Source organism: Copadichromis virginalis, linkage group LG6 (assembly GCF_057382275.1).
Source record: "Copadichromis virginalis isolate Kocher_CV1m ecotype Utaka linkage group LG6, C_Virginalis_male_GT1.1, whole genome shotgun sequence".
Lineage (NCBI taxonomy): Eukaryota > Metazoa > Chordata > Actinopteri > Cichliformes > Cichlidae > Copadichromis > Copadichromis virginalis.
The window spans coordinates 2,329,626-2,346,688 of record NC_140623.1 but is presented as its reverse complement, the minus strand read 5'-3'; the positions used below and the strand labels follow the sequence as shown (position 1 = coordinate 2,346,688).

The 17,063-nt window shown below is 39.6% G+C and overlaps 1 protein-coding gene across 3 annotated transcripts in view; it reads left to right on the top strand.

The window, feature by feature from the left end:
• Window positions 1-17,063, top strand: part of ttbk1a (tau tubulin kinase 1a) — a 52,656-nt gene that overhangs the window by 6,866 nt on the left and 28,727 nt on the right. For 2 of the 3 annotated variants that reach the window (XM_085458199.1, XM_085458200.1), the window contains exons 2-11: window positions 1,493-1,651; window positions 2,561-2,708; window positions 4,822-4,895; window positions 5,738-5,878; window positions 6,418-6,522; window positions 14,454-14,519; window positions 15,106-15,198; window positions 15,895-16,020; window positions 16,101-16,255; window positions 16,482-16,686. In XM_085458199.1, coding sequence (XP_085314325.1) covers window positions 1,493-1,651; window positions 2,561-2,708; window positions 4,822-4,895; window positions 5,738-5,878; window positions 6,418-6,522; window positions 14,454-14,519; window positions 15,106-15,198; window positions 15,895-16,020; window positions 16,101-16,255; window positions 16,482-16,686 — 1,272 coding nt within the window. Of the gene's footprint in view, window positions 1-1,492; window positions 1,652-2,560; window positions 2,709-4,821; window positions 4,896-5,737; window positions 5,879-6,417; window positions 6,523-8,936; window positions 9,030-14,453; window positions 14,520-15,105; window positions 15,199-15,894; window positions 16,021-16,100; window positions 16,256-16,481; window positions 16,687-17,063 lie in introns of all 3 variants that reach the window. The other variant, XM_085458201.1, reaches the window with a different exon arrangement.

Here is a 17,063-nt window from a genome sequence, read left to right as displayed (position 1 = left end):
ATATCCTGTATAAAAGCAGAGAAAAGCCAGAGTTCTGTTCAAGTTGAATGGCTGGAGAACACTAAGGTAATGGCTGACTACATGAATTAAGTTTTTGGCAGTGCCTATTAGACTGATGGTCAGTGAGCTGACAATATTTAACAGGGGAACCACATCCTCCAGTCACTACTGTTAATGAACTGTGTTGCCTAATTCAGACTTATCACCTCCTGAAGCAGTTCACTGCTTTGACAGTGCAACAATTCACTCAGCATCGATGAGTCCCTGCACTGTTTGTAGATCTGTCCCATTTGCAACGATCAAAGCATGGTTGAATCTTGCAACAATAACAGGTGATATTGTATCAAACAGACAAAAAGATCTGTAAGGATTTGTTTTTCCTGGAGTAGTTTTCTCAGGCAGCGCTCACTCCAAGGTTGTTTTGTGCCCAACAAGCTCCTTATGATCTTGCTAGTCTCATGAAACTGTTGCTAAGCTTAAACGCAAACACATCCGGCGCATTGTCAGATACCTCATTCCAATTGCGTGATTTATGGAGTTTTTGAGAGCAGTACTGCCAACCCTTATTTAATTTCCTAAGGTCAACTTGGATACTTTCTTTGAAAAAAAAAGAGTTTTTTGACCCAAACAGTAAATCATGTTATTAGTAACTGCATTATAAATTATTCTGGCAGTCCTATATGTGTGTATGTGAGAGAGAATTAAACACAGAAGGTGAAATAGATAAGTTTTATAGATTCATTTTTATTACCTAAAAATGTCTATTACTCCAAATGTTAAAAGACCACTTAAAGTAATGCAGTTTGCACATATTTCTTAAAATTGAAGTGAAAAGTGTTCCCATGCCATACTCGTGGTTGTTAGTATTTTTTGTTGATTAAATCCATCTTGTTCTGATCTACAGTAAACATTGCAAGGTGTTGGCTGTTGGGCTGTTGCAGCATCTGACCTGCAGCTGCAGTCAGGATAAGAATAGAGCATTAGACTGCTTCCTCTGCAGACATGATATTTGCTCCAGTTACTGCAAATACCATCACGCCATATGTCCGTGTAGGTTCTTAGTCATCCAGGTCATGGTAGTCTTCAGAGCTTGAGAAAACAAGGCAACTGGACCGCTTTAGGTTTGCAAAGATGTTTCCCCTCTCTTCTGAGAGAACTAAAGAAGCTTCTTGGAGAGGTAAAACATCTTCTCAAACCTAAAAAGTCCAGTTGCCTTCTTTTCTCAGGGTCTCAAGATCACGCCATACCCAACCCCTCTTGCACCCCGCACCCCACTGACCTGTACCCTGATCCAGCTGAAGAATGGCTTCTAATGGCAACCAGCCACCTCTAATGCCTGTTGTTATACGAATAATATAATAATGTTGCCATGACTGTCAGCAGCAGAGAGCTCTGGTTAGACTGGGAAAATCCCGGTAACAACATTGTGTGTATAAAGTATTGACTGTCTTTTCTTACTTCCTTTTTCTCCTCTCATCCTCCCTGCTCACAGATAAATGGCTCTTTTAAGTTGGGAGCTGCTCGTGTTCTGTCTAGCTGGCAGATGCAGTGCCTAGTCCCTGGCCTCCAGGACAACGCCAACATGAACGGAACATCCGAGCAGGCCGACATCCTGCCTCCAAACTGCATGGTCAAGGATCGATGGAAAGTGGTGAGTCTGGAAAGCTCCCATTCCCCCAGTTCAGTTTCACGTTCTGCAGTAGTGCGTTTGAAAGATTTGGGTGTCTGATTTCCCCCATACAATTTTGTATTTATATTTTCTTAGCTGGTATGCATATTTGTTAACTGTTTGCTATCTATTCTGATTTCATCCAAACCTTCTTTCCCCCAAAATTTTAAATATAAATAAAACAGAATCCAATCCTATATTCAGCAGTACAAGGCAAATGTTAAACTATGCATGTAGCATTTTGCATTACATTTTATTTGATTAGTACTTGGGAGCTGAGGAGACCAGCAAGAATTAGAAGCAAAACATCACGTATCATTTAAATGTAAGCTTTTTCCATGTATGAACGATACATGATACACAGTAAACCATTTTTAAACAAATTGTATCCCTTGTTCTGATTTTATTTTCATACAAAAATGTCTGTATCAGGATCAGAATATGTTCTGTTGTTCTGGTTGTGATAAAAAAAAAAAAAGAAATCCCAAAGAAAAACACAAATCCTTTATAGACGATATTAAAAAGATGAGATGACTGTCGAATCACTGATGCCTCATGTTCAGCTAAATAAATTGACATTTAAACTGGCAAAGAATTCAAACATTTAAACTCGAGGGTTTAGTGGAAAGACAAACTTTTTTTATTTTCTGTTTGAGCTTCCTTTGGATTCTGAAGTACAAGGTTGCTCGTGTCTCAGCCAGTCAGGTTGCAAAATGAAGGCTGTTTGCACTTTACTAATCAATCTACTGTCTCCACTGAGCTGCAAAGACCCAACACATCATGAACTAAAGATAAAAAAGAATGAAGAATGAAGAATGAAGTCTTTTTGGAGGTTACAGTATGTTACTTTAAGATAATTAAGAGCTCTTTGCCCTGCAACCTGTGTTCCAGCTAAAGAAGATTGGCGGGGGTGGGTTTGGGGAGATCTATGAAGCCTTGGACTTGCTTACGCGGGAAAATGTGGCCCTAAAAGTGGAGTCAGCCCAGCAGCCCAAACAGGTGCTAAAGATGGAGGTGGCAGTGCTGAAGAAGCTGCAAGGTAAGCGCTGCCAAACCATCTCCTACACTGATTGCTTTGGGCCAGTGGTCCACAGCGGAAGTGATTAGGTTTAATTATTAGGAAAACCATAACTGACTGCAAAGACGTTGTTTATACAAGCTTCCAGTTGTGGAATTGTTAGTGAGTAGAATTCAAGAATGTTTTTTAGGTCCAACTTTCAGAGTGTGATTGAGCCCCTTTGATCTTCATCACATAAGGTGTTTTTAGCAGCAGGGCGGTGACCTTTCAAGAGTCTTTGTCTTGTAACCCTCGTATGCTGCTACATTCCCTCTTCTGCTTCACACTTGGTTGTCTTGGACTTGTGTTTCACTTTGTTCCTCTGATTTTCTGTGAACTGTTACCAGTACATCTACAAGCTGGCACTGAAGTGGCAGGTGAAGTGGTGGGAATGGGAATTAGTCCCTCCAAGTCTGAGGCCATAGACTAAGCCAAGAAAGGGTGGGGTCCCCACTTCAGCTCAAGGACAAATTGCCTCCCCAGTTTAAGTTGTGTCGTGGGTGTCGCGAGACGATTTTCACATCACATCCTGTGTCATGAGACACAATCTCTGTGGCGTGTCGGACGGCTTTTTGATTTTTGTAACTTGTGCATTGTGTTGCAGTCGTCGCAGCTGGCTTGAAGACACAAGTGTATGATCATCCTGCCTATTTAATCAGAATCCTGCACCAAAGCTCAAAGAAATACTGACACACAGAGAGATAACGCAACAGTTTGAAAACCTGAGTTTGTGGAAACACTTGACTTCTGCTCCTCCTTATCAGCATGTATGACGTGATATTGTCTGAGTGGCGACAACTATTGTCTACTGAATACTTAAACATCCGTGTGATAATGGTGCGTTTTTAACAAAGCGATCACTGTGGAGGGTGTATTGGCACTTTTATAATCTCTGAAAAATAGGACAGCCCTTTATTGTGATTGCATATGTTCAACAAAATTTGGGTGTTCCACACTAACTGTGCAGATATTAAATATGAATAGTAAACAGCAGGTTTAAAAAAAACCATGAGAAACATACACAAATATATTTCTCACTGCTCACCGCCACACCTGCATTGCACAGATGCAACCATTTATACCCGCTATTAAGGTGCAGGAAGCCTCTGTTGTATTCTCCTAAACAATAGGTGTTGCCACTCAGACAATATCGTACGCACTGATGAGGAGAAGTCAAAACTAGAAGCCAAGACTTTGTCAAGTGTTATTTTGTAAAGTTCTCTCCACAAACTCAGGTTGTTCTGTTTTTAATTTATTTTTTCAGTGTTTATTTGATAGAAAGAGTAAAGAGTGACGGGAAAGTGGAGGGGGAGAGAGAGGGTAAGACATGCAGCAAAGGGCTGCGGGTCAGATTCGAACCTGGGGAGGCTACTCCCAGCCGCACGGCATGTAGGCACCTGCTCGTCGCAGTGAGTTAAACCAGCACCCACAAACTCAAGTTTTTAAACAGTTGGAATGTCCTCCCCTTAGTGTTAGTATGTCTCTGAGCTTCTGTGCAAGATTCTCAGTAAACACACGATTATACACCCATTGTGTCTATTGTGTCTATCGACACAGGATTTGATGTGAAAATTACACCACTACACAAGCAATGTGGCGAGCATAAAAATGGCCTTACGTTGGTCTGCTGTGGTGATGAGGGAATTAAGCATAAAAGCGTAGCTGTTGATTTACTGATCAGTGTGCATTCCTACCCTCCACTGTGGTCGCAAGCTTTGGCTAGAGCTTTCTCCGAAGTGTGGCTGGCAAAGAGGATGAGAGGGGCTCAAAATAGAGGCACTATTCCTCCACATTGAAGGAAGCCAGTTAAGGTGGCTCGCATATCTGATATAGATGGGCACCTCCTGGGTCAGGAGCTTTAGGCACGGGAGAGTAAATCTCTCAACTGGCCCAAATAACGTGGAGGAAATGGCTATTGAAGCATAAAATAGATACATCTCTGAAAGAATTTAATCCAATATGTAATTTTCAGGGTGCTAAATATATAAGTCTTTGTAAATCTGATTAGTTTAGTAGAACAATATTTGTTTCGTTGAAGTTGTGGTACATTAGGAAAGTGTTTATTAGCCTCCTCTCTCTTCTTTTTCCCTTCCAGGGAAAAACCATGTTTGTAAGTTTATTGGCTGTGGGAGAAACGACAAATTCAACTATGTCGTCATGCAGCTTCAGGTGAGTCACTGTCTGGATGCATGTCAACCACAGTCTTTTACTGGGAAGCATAACAGTGTAGAGGGACACATAACACACAGTAATAAGGTAGATTATTGCTTTAGCATTTAAAAAATTCTGCTTTGAGGAAGCACACCAGGAGGAAGTCCTCATGTTGCTGTCATGTTAAGATCTACCAAATGTATAGGTTTTACAGTCTTAAAAAAAACCTTCAATTCAATTCAATTCAATTTTATTTATATAGCGCCAAATCACAACAAAAGTCGCCTCAAGGCGCTTCATAGATACAGAGAAAAACCCAACAATCATATGACCGCCTATGAGCAAGCACTTTGGCGACAGTGGGAAGGAAAAACTCCCTTTTAACAGGAAGAAACCTCCAGCAGAACCAGGCTCAGGGAGGGGCGGGGCCATCTGTTGCGACCGGTTGGGGTGAGAGAACCTGCTGGAGTGCAATTACATTAATATAACCCCTGCTTCAAGGATTCAGCATTTGGTATTATGACTTCCTGCAATGTAACCAGAAAAAATACATAAAATAATGAGGATAAGTGTAATTGACCTTTAATAAAGTCATAGCCAGAATGCAAACAGATGAATTTACTGGTGACCACCTTTTAATGTTGCCTTTGCTGATAACAGCACAGAACAGTCCCAATTTATTTGAACCTGGTGTATTTCTCATTACTGTTGCCACTGTGTCTCCTATGAGTCATATCCAGTTTTGCATTTTCCACGTTTTTATTAGATTACTTTTTTGAAACCTGATCTTTACACATTTCAGCCTGACTAAAAGCAAGCAGAAATTAAGTCCCGCTGTCTTGTCACTGTCCCTCACCCAGGGTCGTAACCTGGCTGACCTGCGAAGGAGTCAACCCAGAGGAACCTTTACCATGAGTACCACCCTGAGACTTGGGAAGCAGATCCTGGAATCCATTGAAGCCATCCACTCAGTGGGCTTTCTGCACCGCGACATCAAACCGGTACAGGTTTCTTGAAAAATTCTGCAACCTTGTGTTTCTCCTGTAGACTGAGTTCCTGAGTTAAAAGTGATTTTAGGTAGAGATTATTTACTGATATTAACTTTTGATTTTTCTTGCCCGGATGTGTCAAAATGGTAATGAATGCTTTTCCCCTAAGCTATAGTTTTCTGCAGGCCAAATATAGGTCCATGAGCTGGTTGAGCATTATTGACTAGTTTCTGTAATACCAGTAGAACAGTCCAAATGTCTGCAATTTGGTAACAATTTAATATAAGTAGCTGAAAGTTTCTCAATTTAAAACATCTATCTGGTTTCAGGTGAACTTTGATACTTTAGATCTTTAGGTAATCTAAATATCAAAGCAAGCCAATAAAACCAGAACAGAAGGGGTGTTAATAGCATGTCGGATGAATAGATTTTTATGTAAATGAGCAGAGGTAGAACCAAAGTTAGAGGACCCATATACCCTTCACGTTTCTTGTGTGCAGATGCTTTTAGATTAAACTAGTTGAGTGATGCACTGTGTTTTATTTCTGCAGTCAAACTTTGCAATGGGACGGCTCCCCTCCACCTACAGGAAATGCTACATGCTGGACTTTGGTCTGGCAAGGCAGTACACCAATACCACAGGAGAGGTCCGCCCGGTAAGACACTTAGTCTGTGAAAGCGAACCGTACCAAAAGCTGAAGCACAGCACTGAAGCTCATCTATTACAGTGGAGATATTGTTGGAGAGAATATTTGTAACTCAAGGTTCATTTGCTAGTTTTTGCTAGTGTTTTTTCAAAGAACAGCAATTATTATAATAAAGTCACTAGAGGTTTGGAGAATGTATGGAGAATTATTCATGCATATTGGATGTTAGGGAAAAAAAATAATCAGAGGTAGGACATATATCCTTATTTTGACTCTGCGTATACTCCAAACCTAAACCTAAACAACATAGTAAAATAATTTCTCAAGTATCTTTTTTTTTTAGCGTTTTCTTACAACTTTGTTATTTAATTTCTTATTGTGGTCCTACACACAACACATATGTCATTTCTTTCTGTGTTAGGATTCAACTTTATTGTCATTACACAGGTATAAATACAGGGTAACAAAATACAGTATGCATCTAATCACAAGTGCAAGAGCAGTGAGTGCAATAGGAGCAGATTATATGCCGATAAGGGTAGTATAAAAGGTGGGAATAGTTATGAACAGATTATGTACAAATAAGTCAAGTACACAGATGCTTATGTTGCTATACAGAGAGCAAATGTACAGATGTAGTTATGTATACATATGTACAGATATGTACAGATGATCTGTATAGCATACAGACGGACAGATATACAGATGTATCAATGTGTGGTAAATATATGTACAGTAGTGGGAGTATGGTGCTATGAACAGACTATAATAGTGAACAGTGTACGCACTATAACAGAGACTATGCTATATCAGTGTCCTAGACTATAGCAGTAACCAATATGAGATAGTTTCCTTTAAAGCTGCAAAAAATACCAAAGTAAATAATAAAAAACTACACAGGTGCACAGACTCAGGCAGACAAATGGGTGTGTTTGCTGCACTGCAGTACATTCTCTCTCATTTCCTGTGAGTCTGTACAATATCGGATCAATGATTTGCAGTACTCAATAACAAATCTCAGGGATTCATGTGATAGTTTGCTGTAAACTGAAAGAAGTGGTTGTTGGGCTTCTAAACAGCTTTTGTATCGATCAGGTCTCTTGGTATTTGTAGTTTCAGTGTGATCAGACACAGCTGCTGCTTTTAGGTTCTCTCTTGCTTTTTTGTCTCTCTACCACACTCAACACAGCTATTTTTAGATCAGCGAGTATGTATAGTGCTTCCATTTGCTGTCAGCTTGCTCCTCGTCACTTTATCTCCTTACTTTCATTTTTTTCTCTTTTCCTCCTCTCCTCATCCTTTTATGGGCCCTTCTTCCTTACCTCTCCTCACCTATTCATCTTTTAACCAGCTCCCCTGTTCTTCTCCTGCAGTGTTGTGTTCCTTCTGTTGCAGCAGTCAATGAATATTTGATGCTGTAAAATGCGTCACTGGGTGAGAAACGTTAGCCCCCCCCCCCCCACGCACTTTCTCTCTGTCACTTCCAGTCTCTCCACCCATCATCTTTTGTCTCCCAGTCTCTCTCTCTCATTCTACAGCTGAGTCAGCTTCAGTGCAGTGATCTGAGCTCGCTCTTTCTCACTTGATTCACCCCTCCCCCACTGTATCTTCCTGCCTTGCTTCCTTCTTTCCCCATTACCCCCCTCTCTTTAACCAGTCTCATTGACTACAACATGATGGTAATTTTGTAAATCATGGTACCCTATAATTTCCAGATTTGGGGGTTGGTGTACCTGTTAAGTTGCTACCATATGCTTGTAGTATCTCTTGGTTTCTAAGTCAGAGCTACCCCTCCTATCTGGTTTCATAACACCCAGAAGACAACAACAAAAAACACTTAGCTGAGACTTCACCTACTTACAAATGCAGTGTATGAAGTACACTCAGTAATTTCTCAAAAGTGTCATTATTGTTTGCAACAGCTCTTGTGTGTCCAACACTCATTGTGGGACTGTTAGCAGAAAGTTGTCATCACATCTTTTTTAGCCAGACCTACCATACATTAATTTTCAAAAATTTGACACTTGATCTGAAAGTGAACATATCCTGATGAAACACATGCTCAGCAGATACAAACAGCAGCCTGAATCTGTTCTTACAATTTGCACGTATCAGCACAAGCGTTATTTTTTCATCTTGACTGTTGAGGTTGCTACGTAGTGACAAAATTTTTCACTTGCGGTATTTGGAAACTAAAGTATGTTGAGTGAAGTCCTCTGTAGAATGAACCGGTTGTCCAGTGAGGCAACCTGTCCAGCTGCTTGTGGATCAGGTCACTCTTTACTGTGAAATTTTGTATGATGTTCACTCTCTACTGATCACCTGCCATCAGTTTTTTTTATCAAAGATTTATGTTCTGATTTTTTTCTTGTTTTCTTCTTATCAGTTCAATGTGATTTATGTTCACCTTTTTTATGTTTCAGTGTTGTGTTTGTCTTTCTTACAGTTCCTTTGGATTTATGATTTTGACGTGCATGCCTCCTGTTTCTCCATCATCTCCATGGTTACCCAGGGATGTGAGTGGTTTCTATAGTGACAGATGGGTCACAGCCACATCGAAAGCTACGCACCAAAGTGAAAGCTGAATTAAAAAAGAAAAGGAGCAAACATGACATAATGTCTACTAAGAGTTTTCTAAAATCCACATATAAAAATAATCATGATCGTTACAATAACTGTAATGAACTGTGAATGTGCTAGAAGCCCTATCAGAAAATGGTCTGGCGGCACAGAGAATTTAGGCACTAAATTATACAACTTGTACTTGAAAGTGAAATTCAGATTTGATTTTTGTCTGGGAAAAAACCCCCTAGATGGTGGACAAAAACCTAAGTATACGGTAAGTCAGTTCTATAAACTAAAAAAGGACACAATATAAATTGTTTTTTCAAATTTATGTAGGTCATGAAGCCATCATGAAATTTCTGTTTTTATGGGTATTTTAATTTGTGTATTTCTACTTGTATTTATCCATGAGTTTCCCTCCCATGTAAGGTAGGACATTATTAAAAGAGAAAATATCATGTAGATTTTATGTAGATAACAAATTTTTGCACATACATGCAAACTTTGATGGGCTCGTCAGTGATATTTGAGGGTTCAATATCTTCCCCAAGGACACTTTGACATATAGACAGCAGGAGTTCCATCTTCTGAGTAGAAAACAACCTGTTCTAGATCATGAGAAATAAAAAACCAAGAAAATTTGTGACTGCCATAGATGACAATTGAGTCAGTGAGGAGTATAATGGGCCCATCCAGGAGTTGTGACTGAAACAACTGATAATACAACACATAGTACAACGTGAACTACTAAATCCTATGTCCCTTTCTGCAAATTGCTAACAAAAATGTCAGGGTAGTTTCAGACTTCTACAGTTGACTTCTACTTATTTAAATGTGTATAATTTAAAACTTAGACATTCATAAAAAAAGAGTGTAGTTCACTTTATGTTTTTGTTAACAAGTAACTTGAAAATGGTCACTGTATTGAATTTTTAAATGTTAAATGGACTTTTATCCACCTGTCAAGTACAGTGGTGTGAAAAAGGTGTTTGCCCCTTTCCTGTTTTCTTCTTTTTGTCACACTTAAATGTTTCAGATCGTCAACAAAAAAATATATAAGACAACGATAACATCAGTAAACATAAAATGCAGTATCTAAATGAAGGTGTTTATTATTAGGGGGAAAAAATCTAAACCTAAATGGCCCTGCTTGAAAACTTGGTTGGGCTGCTCTTAGCAGCAACAACTGCAACGAGCAATTGTGATAACTGGCATCAAGTCTTTTACAGCACTGTGGAGGAATTCTGTCCCACTCATCTTTGCACAACTGTTGTATTCCAGCCACACTGGAGGGTTTTCGACTATGAACCACCTTTTTAAGGTCATGCCACAGCATCTTACCTGGAGGTCATGACTAGGCCATTCCAAAGTCTTCATTTTGTTTTTCTTAAGCTTTTGTGTTTTGGCTGGTTTGCTTTGGATCATTGTCCCGCAGGCAGAACCCAAGTGCGCTTCACCTTGAGGTTACAAACAGATGACCAGACATTGCCCTTCAGGATATTTTAGTAGACAGCAGAATTAATGTTTCCATTTATCACAGCAAGTCTTCCAGATCCTGAGGAAGCAAAACATCCTCAGACCATCACCACCATATTTTACTATCGGTATGATGTTCCTTTTCTGAAATGCTACATTACTTTTATGCCAGATATTTGTCATATCAGTCCACAGAGTATATTCCCAAAAGTCTTAGGGATCATCAACATGTTTTCTGGCAAAACTGAGACAAGCCTTTGTGTTCCTTTTGCTTAGCAGTGGTTTTCGTCTTGGAACTCAAATGGCCACAAAGGCCATTTCTGCCCAGTGTCTTTCTTATGGTGGAGTCATGGACGCTGACCTTAACTGAGGCAAGCGAGGCCTTTAGTTCTTTGGATGTTGTTCTGGGATCTTTTGTGACCTCTTGGATGAGTTGTCACTGCGCTTCTGGGGTAATTTAGGTTGGCTGTATACTCCTGGGAAGGTTCACCACTGGTCCGTGTTTTTGCCATTTGTGGATAATGGCCCTGACTGTGTTTGGTTGGAGTCCCACAGCTTTAGAAATGGCTTTAAAACCTTTTCTGGGCTGAGAGCTCTCAGTTACTTTGTTTCTCATTTGTTCCTGAATTTTTTTGGATTGTGGCATGATGTCTGGCTTTTGGGGAGCTTTTGGTCTACTCCACTTTATCAGGCAGGTCCTTTTTAAATTGATTTCTTGATTGAGAACAGGTGTGGCAGTAATCAGGGCTCAGTATGTCTAGAACAACTCAACTTAGCTTTCCAAAGATGTGATATAGATTTTTATTCTGACATTTCAGAATTATACAAAAAGGCCCTTTTCAGGGAACACAAAATGGGTTAACAATTTAAAGCTGTTCCGCAGCAATGGAGGTTGATCAAGCCTTAAAAGCTGGTGCTACTAATTCCTACAGGTGTTGTAATTTTTCTAGATTACTTACAACCCCCTCTGTCTGTATAAAAGCAGTGGTGGAACACACTGTGGTACCATACCCTTGTGAGCTTTAGTTGAACAATATTGTACGGCAAAAAGTAGTGTGTTGCCACAAAGATGTCTAGAAAAAGAAAATTAACAATGGAAGAGAGACAGACCATCATAGCACTTAAAAGAGTATGTCTTTTCTACAGAGAAATTGCAAATAAAGTCAAGGTGTCAGTGAGTACAGTTTCCTTCATCATCCAAAGGCACTCAGAAACAAACTGACAGCAAGAGGTCTGACAGACCCAAAGACACAACTGATTCAGAGGACAGCTTGTTTGATAGGTGGCTCGCAGGACAACAGCTTTGAGCACAGCTTAATAGTGGTCGTATAAGCAAGTCTCAGTTTCAACTGTGAAAATAAGACTTCAAGCTGTAGGTTTGACAGGATGAGTTGCAGCAAGAGAGCCATTGCTAAGACGTGAGAATAAAACAAAGGGACATGCCTGGACACCGCCATTGGACTACTGAAGACTGGAAGAAAGTATTATGGAGGGATAAATCAAAATTTGAAATCTTTGATTCATCATTCAGGATCTTTGTACACCGTCGAGTAAGCGTGAGGATGGTTCCACAGTGTGTGGCATCAACTGCCAAATGAAGGAAGGAGGAAGTGTGATGATCTGGGGCTGTTTTGCTGGATCCAGGGTCAGCACCCTGAACCAAAACAGCTACCGCAGCATTCTGCAGCGCCATGCAGTACCCTCTGGTATGCACCTAGTTGGTCAGGGGTTCATCCTACAGCAAGATAATGACCCAAAACATAAGTCCAAGCCATACCAGAACTACCTCAGGAAGAAATAACATGATGGTGAGCTTGAAAACATGAAGTGGCAGCACAGTCTCCAGATTTGAACCCCATCGAGCTGGTTTGGGATGAACTGGATGGAAGAGTGAAAGCAAAGCAACAGACAAGGTCCACATTTATGGGAACTTCTGCAACAGATATGGGAACAACTTTCTGAAGAATATTTGATTTCTATTGTAGAAAGAATGCCACGGGTGTGTTCAGCTGTTATAGCTGCCAAAGGTGGCTGCTTTGATGAGTCAAAGTTTAGAATATATTTTGGTCTATAAATTGATTCCATGATTTCTTTTTTAACTCCAATTGCTTATTTGTACTATGCTTTCATTTCAGAGTGCAACGGGCCAATACACTGCATAGTTTTCAATAAAAAATTGGAAAAACTTGTGTGTTCTTAAACTTTCGTCCTGTAGTGTAGGTTTGGATTTTTTTGACTCTTAACAATAAACACCTTAATTTAGAAACTGCATTTTGCATTTATTTCTGTTATCCTTCTAATTAATTGCTTTTTCATGTCACTGTATTAAGTTATCGGCTAGTAGGTGTCTTGCTTCTGTGTGGCAGAAGCAAGTACTTTTTTATGGTGAGACTAAAGGCCCTTTCACAGCGGATGTCTGAAATCTCAAAAATTGAATGTGTCAAGAATATTTTTCAGGCTCACCAAGTCAAGTATTCTTACTCATTAACACCACCAACACAAATTTGTGGCATTTATTTTTTCGAACCAAATCGATTTTTCCAATTTTTTGGGATACCAATGAATAGATCTGACTAAGATCACTGTATTTGGCAACAAGTGCACTAATAGCACAAATCTTGCACCTTTACTGAGTATACAAGGATATGGTAATAGTAAAATGATACAATTGTGTTCCCAAATCTGCTAAAAAGACTTCAAACTGCCTCTCTGACATCCTGAAATATGTACGAATGCAGCTCCAATTCTGGGATCAAACCATAATATTCTCTAGCAGCCGCCCTCTTGTGGGAACTGGATGAACCCAGAATATCAGTTTGTTCCTTTTCTCGTTTAGGAACATCAGGACCAGTTCGTTATCCCTTCATCACAACTTCATTTTTTTCTGTCTGTTTTTGAGGATGAATTTTACGCACGCATATACGCACGTTTGGTGTGTATATGGGTTACATGGGAAGATCCGTAAAATTTGGAATTTCATGTTGTTTTACACAACAAATTCAGTGTGCCTTTAGACTAACTGTCCAATAAATGTATAGATAGAAAAGTACATAAAGCAATTTATTAATTGATGTAAATCTAAAGACTCAAAGTTGAGTCATAAAAATGAATAAAAGTTAATTGTGTCTTTTTAAAAATGTATTTTTTTATCTCATATAGTTATTTATATAAACATATATACATAGATAAAGGCATTACGCAATCTACATATAATATCCAAATGCATAACCAGATTTTAACACTACTATTAAGAATAGGTCATAAAAAACAGCCCAAAAAACAAATTTGAATAATATTAAAGTGGAATTATGTAAATTGATACTTGCGTGTGCAGATCTCTCTGATGCAGTGTGTTCGTCTGCTGGTGTCTTTGTGTCTTATTTTGCTTATTTTTCTTTTGATGTCAGAAACACGTGTATAACGATCACATTGATGTTAAACAGGATTGCATCTGTTTCTTTCTAAAGCTCCTGTACTACAGAGTTATGTTGACACTGGGTTGAATGTTTGATGCTATATATCCACTTGATCGTTTTGTTTACAAGTTACATGTTTTTAATGATTTATTTTGTCACAATACTTACAGTTTATTTTCATGCCAACACATAGGGTATGCTATGTGTTGATATATGTCTATTGGGGTGCCCAAATTTATGCATCTGTCTAATTTTGTTATGATGCATATTGTATGTTAATCCAATAAACTTTATGTTATTGCTGAATCACTACTTTTTCCATAAGGAATGACATATATTAAAAGGAAGCCAATCACCCAATGATAAACACAAATTCAAAAAAAAAAATAAGAGAGATTCCCAATCTTTTTCATATTAGTGTAACTGGATGTGAACTGGATGCATGTTGTTGCAACTGCTGACTTTTTTGCATCCTCTTTTTAGCCAAGAACTGTGGCAGGTTTTAGAGGGACCGTCCGCTACGCTTCAGTCAATGCTCACAAAAACAAGGTCAGTACTGTTTGTTTGTCTTTAAAGTATAACCTCTGAGTTGGCTGCAGAGTTGGTGGTGAGCCTCTTGTACCTAGAAATGGTGCAAGAGGCTGGGAGAAGCAACATGGATTTGTGAGGTAGAAGTTACCACTCTACCATCTACTGAAGAACACACTGTGGTAGAGGACCTTGGTACTCCCTAGCCCAGAGCTCTCAGTTCAAGTGCATGAGACAGATCATTCTGCTCCTTTTTATTGATAAACAAATATAACAAATATACACATCAAATTGCCATCGTTGTTCTATATTTATATTTTTGTAGGAATTTTGCCTTTTTGCAGTTTTAATGATTATGCTCCTGAACACACAGCCAATGTGCAGATTTTGTTTACAAAAGTTGCTTCATACTTGTGAAAGATAAATGCAACTCAAGCTAGTCTGATTTGATACTGAAACACCTAACCTTAATGCAATAAATATTCCATTAGATTACCTGTCACCCCACAACACCGTCTTAATTAGCGATTTTAATGACACAAGTCAGAATGTGAACATTCTGTTTAGAATGTTATGCTAACAATGTCTTCCTGTTGTGCTCCTCCAGGAAATGGGTCGCCATGATGACCTTTGGTCATTGTTTTACATGCTGGTGGAGTTTGCTGTTGGGCAGCTGCCTTGGAGAAAGATCAAGGATAAGGTCAGAAGGTTTCTTGTTTCTAGTTTTTATGAGATGAGATAGCCTTTGTATCCACCTTAGTTACTATTACTTGTTTTGGTAGTGCCTCCATGAATCATACAAGGTGTTAAACATATTTAACATTTTGTCCTGCTTCTTTAAATACATCTATGTTTTAAAAACGTCTGTCTGTGAGCTTACATTATCCAAAAAGCAGTCAGAATTTGATCTGTTTTGATCAATGTATATATATATATATATATATATATATATATATATATATATATATATATATATATATATATATATATATGTACAAGCGGCAGAAATGAGCTTTCTCCAAAGTTTGGCTGGCCTCTCCCTTAGAGATTGGGTGAGAGGTTCGGCCATCCGGGAGGGGCTCAGAGTAGAGCCGCTGCTGCTCCACATCGAAAGGAGCCAGCTGAGGTGGTTCGGGCATCTGACAAGGATGCCTCCTGGGCGCCTCCTGGGTGAGGCCCCGGGGCAGACCCAGGACACGCTGGAGAGATTATATCTCTCGGCTGGCCTGGGAACGCCTTGGTGTTCCCCCGGATAAGCTGGAGGAGGTGGCTGGGGAGAGGGAGGTCTGGGCCTCTTTGCTTAGGCTGCTGCCCCCGCAACCCGGCCTCGGATAAAGCGGATGAAGATGGATGGATGTATATATGTATATATATTGTTGTCTTTTTTTCTGTTTAGGAACAAGTTGGTCAAATTAAAGAGCGTTATGACCATCAGCTGCTGCTCAAACACATGCCTTCAGAGTTTAAAATCTTTCTGGACCATGTCCTGGCCCTGGACTACTACACTAAACCAGATTACCAGGTAGATATAATAAAAGTTCAGAGGAGCAGTCTAATATTGAGACTTTGATTCACATTCATAAATTTGTGTATTTTTTCCAGCTGCTGATGTCAGTGTTTGAGAACAGTATGAAGGAGCGAATCATTACAGAGAATGAACCCTTTGATTGGGAAAAGGGAGGAAGTGATGTCACGCTGTCAACCAGTGCCTCCACCCAACCACAGCACAACACCCGACCTACTGCAGCCATGGTGGGGTAAGAACAAGCTGCAACCTCCTGTAAAATAAGTCTGAAATAGAAGTGCCAAAAAGGGAAGTTTCTCTAACAGCCACTTGCCATTTTTCTTTGATTTGTAAAGCTATGCAGACTGTATTAGAAATAATTTGGTTAATATACCATAACAAAAAAGTTTTGTAAATTGCAAAAGTATTTCTGAAATAACAGCATCTATGTAAAGATTTGCTATATTCTGTGTCCATAGAGCCATTGTGACTCCAGTTCCTGGAGACCTACAGAGGGAGAACACCGATGTTCAAGACGAGCATCTCAGTGATCAGGAAAATGCTCCTCCACCTCCACCGAGCCGACCCCCTGGGGAAACCGGTGTCCAGCATCCTGGAGAGACTGGAGAAGGCTGGGATGACACAGACTTTAACCGCAATAGACTCAGGATCAGCCTAACCAAGGTATGAACCATCAGTTATAGGTTTTGGTAATGCCACAGTCCCATTAAATCGACCCCAGAATCAGACTCTAGAGGCCTTAGTTAGCATGCTAAGGAGGTACTACAATTAGGAGACTTAAAATGTGGCTTGTTTGGAAGAATTTACAGGAGGGGAAAACCTTGAAAAATAAAAATGGTAGCACAGTTTATATTTGCTAAACTGTGTCAAACCACAAGCCTTCTAGAACATTGTCCATTGGATAGACATGACCAAAGTGGAGGTTGGGCCATAACACAGCATGTCAGTACAAACACTGACTGTCAAGCAGAGTGGTGATGATTTGGGCTTTTTTTTAACTTGGTCCAAATGGGATCATACAACAGATAATGATCCCAAGC